Here is a 19,358-nt window from a genome sequence, read left to right on the forward strand (position 1 = left end):
TGAAAGTCCTGTAAGGGATATGAATGATCTATTAATTTGAAGGAACATAAATAATCATGTCCTTCACAGTCTGGCTTGGGAACGATGATAGAGACGTGTAAAGAGAAAAATCAATATGGATTTCTGTTGCAGCTCAGAAATGGCTTTTATTTCTTCAGCTCTGGGAGTCATATTAGAATCTTAATTTCTCATTAATTTTTTTTAAACAAGAAGCATCTTATATGTTCCTTCAGCAGAAATGTGAAGGAGTAAACTGATCATATCAGCCAACGGTATTTAGCAGTTGGTCATTAGGGTCCTCAGTTAAGCAGACACCAGGGTAGAATTTGACATGCAAGAGAGATTTTTGGCAGGGAGGGACTGCCTTGGAAGAATCAAATGGAGAAAGACCAGGGATTGGTGGGGAGAACGTTTGGGCCACGCATGGTGCAGGTCTGACACCTCTGAAAGGAGAGTGGTAAGCCAGGAGGATTGGCTGAAGGCAACTCCAAGGAAGTCCCTGCCAAGCTATCAGAGAGCCCCAGAACAAAGACTGCCCCTGAAAGGAGTCCTATGTTGGGAGGAATGGCCCAGCTCTTGTTCCCCACTATGTGTTGTCGTTGACTGGAGCCTACCAGCAAGCGTAGCCTGATTCTAGACACTGGGCAGATCCTGGAGTTGCAGCTGCTGCAGGCTGTCACCTCAACAAGCTCCTCACAGCAGCTTGTCTCTGGAAGGGGGATCTCAGGGGAGCATGCTTAAGACTGCCACAGAGCTTCACATATTCCTTCCAGAGGCATCTTTCTAATCACACTCCCATAGTGCTCAGAGATTCTTAAGAGCAGTCCTGGCTCATTCTTTCCATAGTTACTGAATGCCTAATCTCAGTACATCATGAAGCTGGGCATTGAGACGTGGACCTACCCTTACCACATTTGCATATGCTTGGGAGCGTTGTACAATTAAGTAAGTAATGACATTAAAATGATGTGGGAAGCGCTCTCTCTTCTTTCTTCGCCATCGTGGTGTGTGCTTTACTCCATTTCTCACCCTGTCTTCTTACAAGACTTTCAGGATTAAGCAGTTCCTGGCCAAGAAACAAAAGCAAAATCGTCCCATTCCCCAGTGGATTCAGATGAAAACTGGTTATAAAATCAGATTCAACTCCAAAAGGAGACATTGGAGAAGAACAAAGCTGGGTCTTTAAGAAATTACACATGAGATGGCACACATATTTATGCTGTCTGAAGTCCACAATGATGTTACCAAATCAAACTGAAAATGTCACTGCTCTCTGGAGAATTTTGAACAGAGTTTCCTCTCTGGATCTGTTATGAAGGCGTTGTTGGCTGGTTCAGTAATAAATACGTGAGACCTTTCATTTAAAAAAAACGTGGGAAGCAGCAGACTTAACTCAAACTTTGGTGATTGGAGATCTCTTAGACAAAGTGAACATTAAGACCTAAAGAGTGCATAGAGATTGTCCAGGCAGAATAGGGATGCAAGCAGGACCAGTATAGGTGAAGGTGTGTGTTGGTAACAGAGGATGTGGTATCTTTGAGGCTTGGAGAATGGTGACTGATATGGTTTCTCTATGTCCTCACCTAAATCTCATCTTGAATTCCCATGTGCTGTGGGACGGACCCAGTGAGAGGTAATTGAATTATGGGGGCAGGTATTTCATGTGCTGTTCTTGTGATAGTAAATATGTCTCACAAGATCTGATAGTTTTAAAAGGGGGAGTTTCCCTGCACAAGCTTTCTTCTCTTGTCTGCCGCCATGTAAAACATGCCCTTTACCTTCCACCATGATTGTGAGGCCTCCCCAGTCACATAGAACCGTGAGTCCATTAAACCTTTTTCTTTTAGAAACTGCCCAGTCTCTGATACGTCTTTATCAGCAGCATGAAAACAGACTAATACGCTAACATTGCTTCTCTAATGCTTTTCTAGGGAGAGACACCCTAGAAACCTCTTGACCACATAAAGTGTTGTATCTTATGTGTTCATTTTTCTAGGCAAATTGCAGTTTTTACAAACTCAAGAGCAATGAGGAAATATAAATAGAATGGAGTGAGGTGATTTGCCGTTGATTCTAGTCCCATCTATCCCATCTATCTACTCATGGAGTGATGTATGGAAGCACTAAAATATATCTAATTATGTTTTTTTATTTGCGCAATTATCAACATCCACTGGACAAGAAAGATGGGGGGAAATTGTTAATCCCATTCACTGTATTGGCCCAGTCATTAGCAGCACTTTCTGTATATAAGAACCAGCAGTTGCAAGTGGCCATTTCTAATAAGAATACTGATTCCTAAGAAGTTGGCCTAGTTCTGATGTGTTTAAAATTCATTTTTAAAAAAAATTCTGTTTGTGAATTGGTGTAAAAATGTAGTGTTTCCTTCTAAGTGAGAGGTCATTCTCACTAAGTGAGAGGCAAGAGGTCAGGTGAAGATAGCGGATGAGGCAAAACTTTACAGCCCAATTCGTTCAAGTTTTGAAGCCTTACGTTGTGCAACGTGTGGTCAGGTGTGGTGGTGGAGAAGACTTTTGGGACCTTTCTGTTGACCAATGCTGGCTGCAGGTGTTGCAGTTTTTGGTGCATCTCATCAATGTGCTAAGCATACTATTCAGTCGTAATGGTTTCACTGGGATTCAGAGAGCGGTAGTGGATCAGACCAGCAGCAGACCACCAAACAGTGACCATGATGTTTTTTTGGCGCAAGTTTGGCTTTGGGAAGTGCTTTGGAGCTTCTCAGTCCAAGCGCTGAGCTGGTCATCACCAGTTGTCATATAAAATCCACTCTTAGTCACAGTCTGATTGAGAAGTGATTCATTGATGTGGCGTGGAATAAGAGAAGACAACACTTCAAAACAACAATTTTTTTTAATTTTTTTTTTTTTTTGAGACAGAGTTTTGCTCTGTTGCCAGGCACCAGGCTGGAGTGCAGTGGTGCGATCTCGGCTCACTGCAACTTCTGCCTCCTGGGTTCAAGCAATTCTCCTGCCTCAGTCTCCCAAGTAGCTGAGACTACAGGCATGCACCACCATGCCCAGCTTTTTTTTTTTTTTTTTTTGTATTTTAGTAGAGACAGGGTTTCACCATGTTGGCCAGGGTGGTCTTGATTTCTTGACCTCGTGATCCGCCCACCTCGGCCTCCTAAAGTGCTGGGATTACAGGCGTGAGCCACCGCGCCCGGCCCAAAACAACAATTTTTTAAAAATTTTGTGCAACTCATGAGGCACCCACTTACTGAGTTTTCTTACTGTTACAATTTGCTTCAAATGCTGAACTACTGTAGAATGGTTGATGTTGAGTTCTTTGGCAACTTATTGTATAGTTGTAAGAGCACCAGCTTCCATGATTGCTCTCAATTGATTGTTTTCAACTTTATGCTTCTCATTTTCAAGGCTCTCGTCTCTTTTGCAAAACTTCGTGAACCACTACTGCACGGTACATTCATTAGCAGTTCCCGGGCCAAATGCATTGTTAATTAAGTGAATTATCTCACTCTGCTTTATGACCCATTTTGAACTCGAATAAGAAAATTGCTCAAATTTGCTTTTTGTCTAATATCATTTCCATAGTCTAAAATAAATATAAAATAAACAGCAAGTACTAGGTCATTAGCAAAAAAACAAAGAGAGAAATGGGCATTAAAATGATGTATAACATAACCGTATTTATTGAAGAATGTATTCCAATATCATTGTTGCAAATTTCAACAATGCAAAAACTGCAGTTCGTTTTGCACCAACCTATTTGCCCAACAGTTTTACCTGACTGGTCCATGTTAAGAGATGTGTGTGGGTCAGGCACGGTGGCTCACGCCTATAATCTCAGCACTTTAGGAGGCCGAGGCAGGTGGATCAACTGAGGTCAGGAGTTCAAGACCAGCCTGGCCAACATAGTGAAACCCCATCTCTACTAAAAATACAAAAATTAGCCAGACATGGTTGTACACCTGTAATACCAGCTACTTGGGAGGCTGAGGCAGGAGAATAGCTTGAACTCAGGAGGTGGAGGTTGCAGTGAGCTGAGATCGCGCCACTACACTCCAGCCTGGGCAACAAGAGCAAAACTCTGTCTCAAAATCGTGCTTTTGGCTGGTATCTAGTGTTATGTGTGTTAAGTCCTCTGTCAGTTAAAAGGTATTTGTTTTTTTATTTCATGTTGTTGGAATACACAGTTTCTCTTCCTTTTTATAATACTCCCCTCAGGAAAACCCAGCAGGCTGTTTGTGTGCACACGCGTATATGGTCAAAAGGCCTCCAAACACCATCCTCTCGTGTCAATTGTCTAAAACAGACCACTTCTGTAGTCCTGATAGGAAACTTGCCTGTGGTGATTGCTTGGTATCTTAGCCTTGTTTGTTTGTCCCCTTTTCCCACCCCTTCCTCACTGTCACTTTCCTCTCTTGGTGAATGTACCATCTTAGTGAGGTGCAGGAGGCTTCTTTTTCTTTCAGAGGAAATATGAGGGAGATGGTCAGAAATTGCCACAGACAGCTGGGTACAGTGGCTCACACCTGTAATCCCAGTATTTTGGGAGGCTGAGGTGGGTGGATCACCTGAGATCAGGAGTTCCAGACCAGCCTGGCCAACATGTTGACACCATGTGTCTACTAAAACTACAAAAATTAGCCAGGCATGGTGGTAGGCGCCTGTATTCCCAGCTACTCAGGAGGTCGAGGCAGGAGAATCCTTTGAACCCGGGAGATGAAGGCTGCAGTGAGCTGCACCACTGTACTCCAGCCTGGGCAACAGAGGGAGACTTCCCCCCAACCAAAAAAAAAAAAAAAAAAAAACTAAATTGCCACAGACACAATGAAATCTTCTGCTGGTCAGAGCTAGATGGCTTAGATGGCTGCTCTCTCTCTCTCTCTCTCTCTCTGTCTCTGTCTCTGTCTCTGTCTCTGTCTCTGTCTTCCCTTCCCTGGTTCTTCCAAGGAAGCTATCAGTGAAAGGACACTCACTCACTTCGGTTAATGTCACAAAATGAGACTGTTGCAGGCTTTTCTTGTCAAAACACGGCACTGGCAGTTGTGGCTATGACGAGATGAAAACTTCCCTTGAAGAACAGCTTTCCCATGTGACTGGTTTGTTCCCTGGGCTCACCTTTGTGGTCTCCCCGACCTTTTTGTCCCTGTCCTGGAACACTCGTTATCTCCTCACCAAATGTATGGACAAAGTCCTAGAACAGTTATAGTCACACAAGCCTGTAGCAAAAAGGGAAGAAATACAGTGAATTTGCAAATATGCATTGACTGCCCTGCCAAGCATTTCCAGAGAGCGGCGAAAGCTATCTGAGAAACTCCGCATCTGTTCATCCTTCCATATTCTACCTGCTGGGACTGAGGTTTCTACGGTAAAGAGTAATGTAGCAGCATCTCCAGACCAGTCCTCTGAATTCCTTCTAGAATAGTTTTCAGGCTTCATCTTACACCATTGCGGTGCATCACCAGCCACACATTCACTATTTAAGAGTAAACCAGCCCCAGGGTATGGCTGCTGCCTGCAGTCTTCCCCTGCTGGGGATGCATTTGGCTCAGCCCCTTCAGAAAACTGTGGCTGTTCCTGCTGGCATTACACATGCACCCCACCCTCTAAGCCAGAAATGCCACACTTAGGTATATCCCCACCAGAAATATCGACAAAAGACTTTTGCATATGAGCCTTACTCATAATAGCCACAAACTGGAAAGAGCCTCAATGTCCATCAGTGGGAACACAGATATATGTAGAAGTTGTAGAATATTGATACGATGGAATATTATGCAGCACTTAAAAATAATGAACTATGGATTTACACAAAAACAAAATAGTGCATGGTGCATGATTCCGTATATGTAAAGTGTGAGAACAGGTCTATCCACACAATGAATCCATGGTGATGAAATTCAGAATAGTGGGGTGGAGGGGCTGGGCGTGGTGCCTCATGCCTGTAATCCCAGCACTTTGGGAGCCAGACAGATCATTTGAGGTCAGGAGTTCAAGACTAGCCTAACCAACATGGTGAAACCCCATCTCTACTAAAAATAAATTAGCTGGGGATGGTGGCATGTACCTGTAGTCCTAGCTACTCAGGAGGCTGAGGCAGGAGAATCACTTGAACCCAGAAGGCAGAGGTTGTAATGAGCCAATATTGCATCACTGTACTCTAGCTTGGGCAACAGAGTGAGACTCGGTCTCAAAAAAAAAAAAAAAAAAAAAAAGAATAGTGGGGTGGAGGAATATGTTAAATGAAAAGGAACCTGAGGAAATTTTCTTGGTTGTTAAAAATATTAATATATCTTGATCCAGAGGATGATTGCACAGGTGTAATGTGAAAATTTGCCATGCTGTCTCCTTAGAATTGTGCATTCGACTGCTTGAAGATTAAAGAATAGCCCATATATATTACACTTTAATTTCCCAAAGATATTACATCCACAAAGCTTAAAAAAATTAACAGCATATACCAAATAGTCAAATATTAAAGATCCTGACAGTTTCAAGTGTTGACAAGGATATGAATACAGGAACTCTCATGTTGCTGGTAAGAGGTTAACTAATATGATCACTCTTTAGAAAATAGTTTGGCAGTATCTAGTAAAATGAATCTATCCCGTTTCTATGTATGTCCCTTAGAGAATCTCATATATGTGTACCAAGCGATGTTTAGGCCAGGTGCAGTGGCTCACACCTGTGATCCCAGCACTTTGGGAGGCCAAGGCAGGCAGATCTCTTGAGCCTAGGAATTTGAGACCAGCCTTGGAAACATGGCGAAACCCTGTCTCTACAGAAAGTAAATAAAATTAGTCAGGCATGGTGGCACCTGCCTGTAGTCCCAGTTACTCTGGGGGCTGAGGTGGGAGGATTGCTTGAGCCTAGGAAGCAGAGGCTCAGTGAGCCCAGATTGTGCCACTGCACTCCAGTCTGTGTGACAGAGCAAGACCCTGTCTTAAAAAAAAGAATACATGTGACTGGCCCCAGTGGCTCATGCCTATAATCCCAACACTGTGGGAGGCTGAGGTGAGCGGATCGTTTCAGGTCAGGAGTTTGAGACCAGCCTGGCTAACAAGGCAAAACCCTGTATCTAGTTTAAAAAAAAAAAAAAAAAAAAAAATTAGCTGTCTGTGGGGGTGCGCACCTATAATCCTAGCTACTTGGGAGGCTGAGGCATGAGAATCACTTGAACCCGGGAAGTCAAGGCTGCAGTGAGTCGAGATTGCATCACTGCACTCCAGCCTGGGTGACAGAGCAAGACTCTGTCTCAAAAAAAAAGAAAGAAAGAAAGAGAGAGAGGAGAGAGAGAGAAAGAAAGAAAGACATGGACTAGAATGTTTGTGGTGGTTTTTTTTCTAATTATGCAAACCTAGAAATGCCTGAGGTGCCCATCATTAGCAGGCTGGATAAAGAAAACATGATATAGTCATAGAAGAGAACATTTCACCATGATGGAAAGGAATGACCCACTCAACAATATGAGTACATCCAAGACTGGTAAAGTTTAAGCAAGGGAAGCAAGATTCTGAAGAAAACATTGTGCATTCCCAGAGATAAAGTTCAAAAAATAAGAAAACCTAACCTATATTGCTTAGGAGTGCATATGTAGGTGGTAAGACTTAAAGCAAAGTGATTATTTCAAAATGAGGATGGTGGTGACTTCTTCGGGGTGGATAAGAAAGTGACATGGGGCTGGCCGGATAAGGGGAGGCAAGGTCGTCTCCTGTTCTGAGTGTTAGTCACACACCCACACACCACAGCTTACTTCAGAATCATTTTTTAACAGTCCGTTGATTCTGCACACCTTTCTGCATGGGTGTTATATTTCACAATCAAAGAAGACAAGGATTAACATCAGAAAGTCAGAGATTCAGACATTGCTTTCCTCTGGGACACATCAAGTTCCAAGTGGCCACACAACAAGCAAAGGGGAGTGACAGCACTTTTTAAAAAACTGTTTCCCATAACTACCTCTGACAGGCTGCTTGTTCTCTTCACAAATTGATTGCAGGCCAGTGAAAGAACTGTGCCTGCCTTGGAATTGTATCATTAAGGGGTGACTCGGAAAGCAAATATCTCCTTGTGGAGATTAGAAAAAAGGAAATCAGAAACAAAGGGAATGGGGTGTCAAGTGACAAGTTTAAACACAAAGGGCGCCTCACTGCTGCTGTGCCGGGCATGCTTGCTCTGTCTAATTAGCCCCGCAGGCATCACTACATACTCCAGAAACCCTCTGAGATACAACCACCAGGGTCCCTATCATACAGAAAGGTGAGCAAAGCAGTCAGAGACTGGGCGACTTGCCCTGGGGTCACATCATGAGAACTGACCCAGCCCAGAGTCTAATCAAGGTCTTCCTGACTTCACACTGGCTCTCGTGACTCCCAGGTCCTCTCCCTCTCAGATCCCTGCCAGGGTGCCCACCCACCTACCTTTTTCCATCTTGATTGAAACTCATCATACGGGTTTTATTGAAAAACCAAGTAAAGACATATTGAACAGGACTGTTACTCTGATACCACTGTGACTATCCCTGTGGTCTAAGATCTTGAAATAAACCATCTGAGGCCAAATGGCTGAAGTTTCTGAAAATTTCTTTCGTGGACTTTGGAAGAAGAGTACAAATTCTAGAACGGGAATTTTGGGAAAAATGAATCCTGAGGCAGAAACGTCATTATAATCCAGCAGCAAGAAAATGGAGCAGAGCTGAGTTGCTGTGAGGGTTCTTGGCTGTTTTGTGCATGTGAGCTGCACGCTCCCTGAATCATACAGTGCTGACGGCAAAATGAACAAGTTCCCTGGTCCTTGGAAAAATTTTAGTCTCATGAAGAATCTTTTTTTAAATTTTTTAAATTTTTGCCCTTGACTTTCTTGGTGCTGAAAAAAGACGAATGTTACTTGTGTGCAGAGTAATCTCATGTTGGACCTTTGGAATGAGCTTTATAAAAAGTCTGCATTATGGAATACTTCTAAAGAAATGGAACTTTGTTATTTTTCACTTGAAGTTGAACTCTTAGAAACACAACTGAACAAGGTTTCTAGAGCAATACTTCACAGAGTTCAGGCTGGCCTGTGTTTCAATTCTGGCTCCGCAATTTGGGAGCTGTGTGACCCCAGTACAAATTACTGAACCTCTGTGTCCCTGAGTTTCTGCCTTGTAAAATGAGGATAACGAAAGTGCCTATCTCTTGAGTATTATCGCTAAGTGCATTAAGACAGGGAAAACACGGAGAAGAAAGCGTGCCTGGTGTGTGTTCTAAATCAGTGGTCAGCAAACTGTAATCCATGGACCACATCCAGCCCACTGCTTGATTTTTGTAAATACAGTTTCACTGGAACACAGCCGCACTCATTTGTTTACATCTCATTTATGGCCCCTTTTGCACAACAATGGCAGACTTGAGTAGTCTGGACAGAGACACTGCCCTGCTCCGCCTTCTGTATTTAACCTCTGGCCCTTTAAAGAAAAGATTTGTTGGCCTAGGCCTGTAATCCCAGCACTTTGGGAGGCCGAGGTGGGCTGATCATAGTTCCGGAGTTCGAGACCAGCTTGACCAACATGGTGAAACCCTGTATCTACTAAAAATACAAAAATTAGCCGGGTGTGGTGGCAGGCACCTGTAATCTCAGCTACTCAGGAGGCTGAGGCAGGAGAATCGCTTGAACCCGGGAGGCGGAGGTTGCAGTGAGCTGAGATCGTGCCACTGCACTTCATCCTGGGTGACAGGGCGAGGCTCTGTCTCAAAAAACAAAAAAAAAAGTTTGTCAGTCCTACCTCATCTAAAACCGTAGCTATTGTAGTCGCTCTACTAATAGTGTTGCCTTTACCCAGTAATTTGTTTATGTTGGGACAATGTAAATACCCACTCAGGTCCTTACTTACCATGTGCTAGACTTTACAGAGATAGATTCCAGTTTTCATTTTGCCTAGATCATCACGTTTCAACTGAATTAATGAGGGTTCTGTTTTAATGTTTAACTTAAAGTAAGAAATCCTTCAAATTATTTTCTCTCTTTTGAACAGGAAAACCAATGCTATATTATCTGTAGCTCACTGATAATTTTGAACATCTTAACATGCGACAAAGTTTCCCGTTTGAAGTTTGTGTTTCCAGCATTTAATTACATGGAACTTTCCTGAAATGTGCTATAAATATGCAGCACCCTGATCTTGGCTAATTGGCTCATGTCTATTAAGGATCCAGGAAGGGCTGATGCTTATCTGAACACGTTTGATCTCAAAATCTTCTAGAAACAGGCACACTTAAGCCATTTCCACCGTTTCCTGGATTTCATTGCATCAAAACCACCACCATAGATGTGAGCTATTTCCACTTCTTTTCTTAGCCAGGAAATGGGATGCTGAGCAACTTCTATTTTATCACTAGCAGTATTGTTAACAATACTGTTGCGACGTAAAAAGACTTCAAAAGTGATTCGTTTTAGGTTTGGTTTGAATTTGAGGCCCGTTCTCATTCAGCCTGCCTTGTTTGTCAGTATTTTATCATTTGAACATGATTATGGGAATCCAGAGAAATGCTCTTTTCCTGCTTGTTTCAGTGGGATGTGAAGAGCAAAGAGAGCGTTTAAAAAGATACTTCCGTTTGCCTACTGCAAAAGTGCCTGCGAAAGCACTTGGGACTACCATGGGTGATTTTCTTACCCTGCTCGTGTGCTCTATGTATGCCACCTTGGTGTAGGAGAGACAGACACTATCGCATAGTGGGTTTGAAATCCAATTCTGCCATTGACTAGTCCTCCAACCTGTGCAAATCGCTTCACCTCTTTGTGGCTAAGTTTTCTCAACTGCATCGTGAGGTAATACTAATACCAATCTTGCAGGTTTAGTCTGAGAATCCACTGTACATAACTGTGCCTGGTATATGGTAAGCACTCACTGATAGCTGTCACCACTGCCACCACCCCCCAGCCAGCCCATTGTCATTGTTATTGTTGTTACTTGTGGACTTGAAGTGGAAACCAAGTGATGACAGGAAATGACTGCAAAGTTCTGGGTTCTGCCACCATCACTACCCGGCTAGTAAAATAGAACGCATGTTGCTCAGCCTAGTTGGGCTATACAAAAGTAAAATAAGATGGTGACGATGATGATGGTGACGAAGATGATTTGGGTAGCCAGTTTCTTTTGAGATCGGAGGAAAGAGTAGTGGACAAAAAACCAGGAAGTGGGTGAAAGGAAGAGGCAGCAGCCTCTTTGCTTCTGCAACTGTTAACCTCTGTCTGTGTACCTAACCCTACCTAGATGTTCTGTAAATACAATCTTATTGAATCCCAGCAGCAACACAGTGAGGTAAGAATTCTTAATCCCATTTTATAAATAGGTAAAGTGAGGTTTTAGAGAGATTAGTCAATGTATCCCAGCCATGCAGTGGAACAGTGATTCGAACCCAGTTGTATTGGGCTCTGAATCACATTTCCTTACTGCTCTGCTGGGCCAGCTTCTGAGTCCCAGCATTGACTAACTTTGTGATTATTGTCAAAAGCACTTAACTCTTGTATATCTTGGTTTTCCTTTGTGAATTAGGTCATTGACTGAGCATCAAAAGGAAACTAAACGAATGTACACATCATGTCAGTTATGGCCACCAGAACCCTGTAGGGGAGAAAGGCAATCGATGAAACTGTTCAGTGATAATATTGGGTTTTTGTCACTGTATGACTCTGTATAATTTAAATGTCATGTTCATTTCCTTAATTGTTGACAAGACTGCAATCTTTATGTGATTTCTCTTTGGAAATATTAATGTCAATATATGTTTCATTTAAATACCAACCCTTAAATCAAAATACCACCCTTGGTCAACTGAAACCACTAATAAAGTTGGAGGATGCTAGATGTCTTTGAACCATGTGGGGTGGCTGTTTCATGACCTTGGATTGCTCTTCTCCGGGCGCTTGAATACAGGGTCTGATTAATAAGGTGGGCTGTCTCCCTCCCAGGCCACCTGGTTCAGACCCCACAGCACTAGTTATTCATGTCATAGTGTGGGCCTCTGGGAATTTCTCTGGACTGCGCCTGTAGGGAAGGCCATGAGGCCTGCATTTATTCCTCTGCCTGCTGTTGGGTATTTCACAGGCAAAAGTAAATTCCGCACCTCCACCACTGCATGGAGTTGGCCCTATTCGTGCTCACATGTATTGCCTATTGCTATTTTTAAAAAATACCCTGCCCTTATAGAAGAGTGTAGAGCTTGGCAAAATTTCTCAGTAAGGGGAGTGATAACAAATATTTTAAGTTTTACCAGCCATATATTCTCTGTTGCAACTGCTCAGCTCTGCGGTGGTGGCCTGAAAGCAGCCATAGGCCATGCATAGACAAATGAGCAAGGCTGTGTACCAACATAACTTCATTTATAAAAATAGGCACTAGACCAGATTTGACTCATGTGCCATAGTTTGCCCACTTTTGACTTAGAGATATGTAGTGACTTAGTTTCGTTTGGTCAATTTCTTTTAGCCATGTATAAAGGACCTACTTTATAAAGTAATGTGCTGGGTGCTGGGGATAAGGTCAGGAGGCATGGTCTTGCTGTAACAGAGCCTACAGCCTGGCAAAGAGACCATATTAAGCAAGTACATAGACTGAGACCCAGGTCTGTACAACCCATGACCTTGGGTAAGTTCTCAGCCCTCACTAGGCTGTTGATTGCTACTTCACAGGGTTTTAAAGCTTCACTTAGAGAAAGACCACAGCAGGGCCTGGCACCTGATTTCTGAACCATAAGTGTGAACTAGGAAAGGGAGGTGAACGGAAGCACATCCCACAGTGTGGAATGCAGTCTTGGGGTGCAGGTCAATGAAGGGTAAACTGAGGCTAGAGAACTCAGTCAGTGTAAACAGAAGAGAGTCAATGCCACCGCTTTCTGGCCCTATGCGCATCCTTTACTGTGGTCATGTAAAACAACAATCCCTGGACCAGACTTCTGCTAGACTCAGAAAGCTGACGGGGCCCTTTGCTGTGAGTCCTGCTGAATAATGTCAGTATCTTAGTTAATCAATTCTGCAACTCTCATGTCTTCATATTTTAACAGCTCTAAAATTGGAATGCGTCTTTGAGTTCATATCAAATCATTGTTTAATTAGCAACATATTTCCTTTATTAGTGGTATTGGAATAATGATGCATCTTATGGTTGATGATGACTTAGAGATGAGGAAAACGTTACTAGGACTTACGGGTTATTTAAAATATACCAACTGCTACTGTGCTTGTTTGTTTCTTCATTCTCTTTTCACAGAATTATTAGGAACCTACCGTGTTCTGGGGAAGTGTTTTAGCTGCTGGATAGAGGTGCAGGCAAGGTCTTTGCTCTTGTGGAATAATCAGGCAGTTGGGGGAGACCGTAAGTAAACGAATGCTGGAAAGGAGATGAAGGTGTGATACAGATAGTTAATGACAGAGGAAACCTACTGGAATGGGGGGCTAAGGCGGTGACATTTGAACTCAGACCTGAAGGGTGAAAAGGAATCATCTCTATGGAGGGTGGTGTGGAGAAAGCATTCCAGGCAGATGGAACAGCAAGGTCAGAAGGCAGGTCAGGGAAGGAGAGAGAGGAAAAGACAGGCCGCAGAGGTGGACAGGTCACATAGGGCCTCATGGCCACAGTAAACAGCTTGGATTTTATTCTAAATGAAGCAAGAGGCCACTGGAAGGTTTTAAGCTGGGCAGTGTCAGGGTTTGATTTACATTTAAAAAGCTAAAAGAGGCTGCGCTTGGGGGCCCACGCCTATAATCCTAGCAGCTTGGGAGGTTGAGACAGGCAGATTGAGACCAGCCTGGGCAACATGGCGAAACCCTGTCTCTACTAAAAATACAAAACATTAGTCAGGCATGGTGGCATGCCTGTAGTCCCAACTACTCAGGAGGCTGAGGCAGGAGAATCACTTGAACCCAGAAGGCGGTGGTGGCAGTGAGCTGAGGTCATGCCACTGCATTCCAGCCTGGGGACAGAGCGAGACTTTGTCTCCACAAAAAATAAAAACAAAAAGCTAAAAGAGTTGTCTAGTCTTCAGTGTGATTTCCTCACCTGATCCTGCAGATGAGGACCCCAGAGCCCAGGGATCCAGAATGAGGGTGGTAGAAAGATGGGCATGAGGAGAGCCAGCTGCGCTTCCCATGTCACAGTGTGACTGTGGTCCAGTCTCTTTCTTTCTAAACCTTGTTTTCCTCTCATGTGTAAGATGAAAAACTAATGTCTTTGAGACCTCGTTGAACTCTACAGTTCTCTGTGGCTCTCGAGTGATTTCCCCTTCACCCAGTCATAACTTGAGTCTTGTGTCTGTTCCTTAAAATCATTTACTATGAAGCCTTGTGGATGGCCCTACTTTGCAAACAGGACAGCCCCATTCCTACGCCCTGTCATTCCCATTTCATCTTCCTTATTGATGACAGAAAGATGACATGCTTTGATAATCAGCACCCTGCTACAGAGAGCAAGTATTTTTGCTTGTATTTGGATGATAAAATTAACTTCTTCTGGGCTCCTGGAGAGGCCTCTGATATGATCTTTTTTGCAGGGGGTGGGGGGTGCAGGGTCTCACTCTGTTGCCCAGGTGCTATGTCAGCTCACTGCAACCTCTGCCTTCCGGTTTCAAGCAATTCTCCTGCCTCAGCCTCCCATCTAGCTGGGACTACAGGTGCGCACCACCATGCCTGGCTAATTGTTGTATCTTTAGATGGGGTTTTGCCATGTTGGTCAGGCTGGTCTCAAACTCCTAACCTCAGGTGACCCACCCACCTTGGCCTCCCAGTGTGCTGAGAATATAGGCGTGAGCCACTGTGCCCGTCCATCTTAGTTCTGATCTAATACTTTCTCACCTCCCTGGTGCCTTCTGGATTCTCACCCTCAGGCTCTTTCTTTCCTTCCAACTTGCCATTTCTCGCCCCTGTGTTTGACAAGCCCTCCTGTCACCCACTGTCACACCTAAGATTGCTCCCAGGTTACACACTACGTTCAGTAGCTTAACCCAGAGCTCCTGACTCCATGTCTAATGTTTTACTCAGTTGTGTCACCTCTTCACAGTTCTTAGTGGAATTACCAGTTCTACTTACCCAACAGCTGATTTTCCCCCCTCAAACCTGGGAAGTTTTGGACTGTTGATCTTTTCCTTCTGTTTTCCCTCCTGCTCACTTCACTCCACCCATTTCCCTGTAAACCAGACAGAGTCCCTTTGCACTGGCTTTTCTGCCTTCTGGAATGTTCTTCTCCCCATGTAGCCACGTGGTTCACTTCCTCACTGCCTTCAGGCTTTTAATCAAATGTTTCCTTCTCAGTGATCCTGCCCTTGAAATTGCTATTTGCAAAATAGTGGTCAGGGTGGACCTCGTTGAGAAATGGCGATTCCAAATGACTAAGTTACTAGCAGCTGCAGAACATTTGGTCTGGAACCAGCCATGAATGGAGTAATGAACAAATGTTCTGGACGGAGTGAAGAGCCAGTGCAAAGACCCTGGGGCAGTGTGTTCGTGGAACAGCAAGGAGGCCAGTGGGGCTATACCGAAAAATCAGAAAGTAGAAGTGAATGAGGCTGCACAGGAGGTAGGAACCCTTTGATACAGTCCTTGTAGAAACTGACTAGTCAGGTGTGGTCCTGAGACCAGCAGCATCTGTTTTATTAAAAATGCAGAATCTCAGCTGGGCATGGTGGCTCACACCTGTAATCCCAGCACTTTGGGAGGTTAAGGCAGGTGGACCATCTGAGGTGAGGAGTTTGAGACCAGCCTGGCCAACATGGTGAAACCCCATCTCCACTAAAAATACAAAAATTAGCCGAGCGTAGTGGGCACCTGTAATCCTTGCTCCTTGGGAGGCTGAGGTAGAAGAATGGCTTGAACCTAGTAGGTGGAGGTTGCAGTGAGCTGAGATCGTGCCATTGCACTCCAGCCTAGCGGATAAGAGCAAGACTTCGTCTCAAAAAAAGATGCAGAATGTCAGCTCTCACCCCAGACCTACTGGATCAGAATCTGCATTTTAACAAGCTTCCCAGATGATTTGCATGCACATTGAAGTTTAAGTGGCACTGTCATAAATCATCTTTCATTTATAATGACTTAATGCCCAATTCTGTCCACTATCCACTCCTTCCTTTCCTCCTTGTAGAACGCCAAGCAGAGGCTAGTCCTGCCCCATTGATCATAGGCATTTAAGGAAAAATTCATTGCTTTTCCTCTAAAAAAAAAGTTGTGGAAACCCTAAAGAAACCAAATAATCATTGGGCTAAAAACAGAAGCTTGGGCATTCATACATTTTCCTAAAATTAATTGGTCCTTTGTTTGGGTAATGCTTCAGGTTTTCTTCCCTAGAAATTACCACATCCTGTCCAATACCTTACAATCTTCTGATATAAAAATTGTCTATTGGTGTGTGTGTGTGTGAGTGGGTGTTCAGCGTACTTCCGAAATTCCTGACCACTGCACAGGTCTCTTCTATACATTGATTGTTCATCATATTTTATAAAGAGCTTTCTTTTTTTCCTATATAACCAAAGCATTGAAAATACTAGGTTATTAACACACTGAGAAATGCAATCAGTCAGCTGATTATCATCTAATGTTTTAATGATCACATTTTTAATCCAATTATGCATGTTTGAATCTTTCAAATTTTCTTTAATTAAAAATTGCCTCCTGGCACTGCTATCAGAAATAAGAAATTGAACAGAACCAGCCAGATATAATTTAATGTTGAAAGGAAACTGCAAGGATAACTGGGCTGCGCTGGGTTTAATGGTTGACCATGACTTTAAAGCCCTCATACAAAATTTCCTAATTGATAGGAAAAATTTAATCATCTTCAGATATAAACCGTTTGCATTCAAATAAGGTATTTCTTTTTCCAAATAAACCTCCCCTAACTGATTATTCATATTGTCATTCAAAATGCTTAAAAATGAAAGAAAGAGTTGGGTGAAATGTAGGCTACTTAATACAGTGTGTATTTAATATAAAAGTCATACATTATTCATCTTTGCAATTTGAATAACTTTGAATTTAGCATCCCTGTTCGTCATCTTTTTCTTTGATGAACAATTAATTATTAAAATATAATATTGTCTGCATACAGCACCCGGGATCCTTGAAAGTGGAAGACAAGATTCATTTCTTCTCAATTCTTTTATCTAGTAATGCACAGTACCTGCTTATTATGATATAATGGAATGAATGGTGGTATAAATAGTGTTTCGAATATTTTTCTCAACCAGTAAGTGGCTGGGACAGGAATGTTTTGAATTCAAATGACTAATTATGATGAAAGTTGAAGGCAGAATGCACTGATCAGGATGGGCATGGAGTCACACTGCCCTTTTGTAGCAAGATTTATTTAACAAGCACTTATGCATGCTTACTGTGGCGAGCACTCTCTTAAGCCCTTACCTGATGTTAACTCATTTAATTCATACTCAGAACCTTCTCATAATGTCAGTGTTATTATCCCATTTTACAGATGAGAAAACAGTTACACAGAGGTGAAATAACTCTTTCCAGGTCAAACCTTCAAGTAGACTAGTTAGGATTCATATCCAGGAGACCTAGCTCTAGCACTTCTCCCCATTTTATAGTATCTACATTTATTAAGATTTTATTAGCCAGGCATACGGGGCTCACAGCTGTCATTTCAGCACTTTGGGAGGCTGAGGCAGGAGGATCGCTTGAGGCCAGAAGTTTGAGACCCGCTTGGGCAACACAGGAAGACCTTATGTCTACTAATTTTTTTTTTTAATTACTCAGGCATGGTGGTACATGCCTGTAGATTCTAGCTACTCATGAAGCTAAGTGGGGAAGATTGCTTGAGCCCAGGAGTTCCAGGCTGCAGGGCCACCGCACTCCAGCCTGGTCAACAGAGTGAGACTCTATTTCTAATTTACAAAAAGAAAACAAAAAGATTTTATAAATGGAAGAGTTTAAGTTTTCAACTGAAAAGTGCTTTATTTCTTCTTCCCAGTGGCTGTGCTTAGGAACGACCAGTCTTGAGTCTGGCCAGTTGAGCCCCTCTGACCTAAGCAGGCCTCATGGGTAGTACTAGAAATAAAGGGCTACCATTTCTAAAATTGTTTCTAATCTGTAATTAAGCATTGTGAGCATCCCATTATCAGCAGAGCACTGTCTGTGGTACTGAGCAGGCAATGAAGTTTTCAGAAAGATCACTGCAAACTGATGCTCAGTTTGAACTGAGATGGGGGAAGAAACAAGTCAAGAGTTAATTTTAAAATGTATTGTTCATGTGAATTCTGTAATGCGTTGTCAGTTAATAATGGGGGCACCTGAACATACAGCTTAATTCCCCCCACCGTGCAAGTCTTGCTGTGGCAATCAAGGTGACCTCCCAATACTTGGGATTCCTTTTCCACCTGCCACTCCCAACACTTGTGTTAATATAGGAGCAGGCAGGCCGGGTGTGGTGGTTCACGCCTATAATCCCAGCACTTTGGGAGGCTGAGGCGGGCGGATCACGAGGTCAGGAGTTTGAGACCAGCTTGGCCAGCATGGTGGAACCCCATCTCTACTAAAAATACAAAAAATTAGCCGGGCATGGTGGCGTGCATCTGTAATCCCAGCTACTTGGGAGGCTGAGGCAGGAGAATTGCTGGAGCCCAGGAGGCAGAGGTTGCAGTGGGCAGAGATTTCGCCACTACACTCCAGCTGGGCAACAGAGCAAGACTCTGTCTAAAAAAAAAAAAAAAATTAAATTAAATTAAATAGGGGCAGGCAAGATGTGACCAAAGGCCAAATTCATTCCACTGTCTATTTTTGTGTGGCCCCTGAGCTAAGCATGGTTTTTACATTCAATACCTAATTAAGTGAAATGTTATTCCCCCAAAAAAGAATCACATTATTCTCATTAAGTAGGCATATATTTTGAAAATTGTTCTCAGTTATTAATAGCATTTCAAATTCAGTTAATAAGGTTGTAGAAGTGTACTTGTTATTTAAGTACCTACATAAAGTCTTCAGATTCACCTCTTGGCCTGCAAAACCTAAAATCTGTACTATCTGGTACTTTATGGAAAACGGTTGCTCATTCCTAGCTTAAAACCCAGAATGAGCCAGGCTGTACCTCAGCTGGGCTTGTGCCCAGCCACATGCTTGCCTTGATAAATCTGTGCTTACAATGGGCCAGGAACTGTACCAAGCCCCTTATGTCTGTTAACTTGCTTAAGTGTCACAGCAACCCTGAGAGCAAATATTCTCATTATTCCCATTTTACAGATGATGGAAGTAGCTCAGAGAGGTTAAGGCCTTTGCCTAAGATCACACAGCCATCAAATGTCAGTTAGTTTAAAGCTCAGTTTTTGCTAGAATTTTGGCAAAGAAAGCTGTAACCTAGACTGCTCATGCTGATGGACAATATATCTAACATGGTATGCC

At 43.1% G+C, this 19,358-nt stretch overlaps 2 protein-coding genes across 3 annotated transcripts in view; both read left to right on the top strand.

Annotated features, from left to right (window-relative positions):
• Positions 1-19,358, top strand: part of PTPRG (protein tyrosine phosphatase receptor type G) — a 765,140-nt gene that overhangs the window by 599,203 nt on the left and 146,579 nt on the right. The gene's annotated exons all lie outside the window — the stretch shown is intronic.
• LOC110568611 (large ribosomal subunit protein eL39-like) lies at positions 424-1,643 on the top strand. Its single transcript, XM_064367323.1, has 2 exons — positions 424-432; positions 977-1,643. The coding sequence occupies exons 1-2, from the start codon at positions 424-426 to the stop codon at positions 1,184-1,186; spliced, it is 219 nt and encodes a 72-aa protein (XP_064223393.1). The 3' UTR covers positions 1,187-1,643.

This window comes from Aotus nancymaae, unplaced genomic scaffold (assembly GCF_030222135.1).
Source record: "Aotus nancymaae isolate 86718 unplaced genomic scaffold, 86718_ANA_hifiasm-v0.15.2.pri h1tg000067l, whole genome shotgun sequence".
Lineage (NCBI taxonomy): Eukaryota > Metazoa > Chordata > Mammalia > Primates > Aotidae > Aotus > Aotus nancymaae.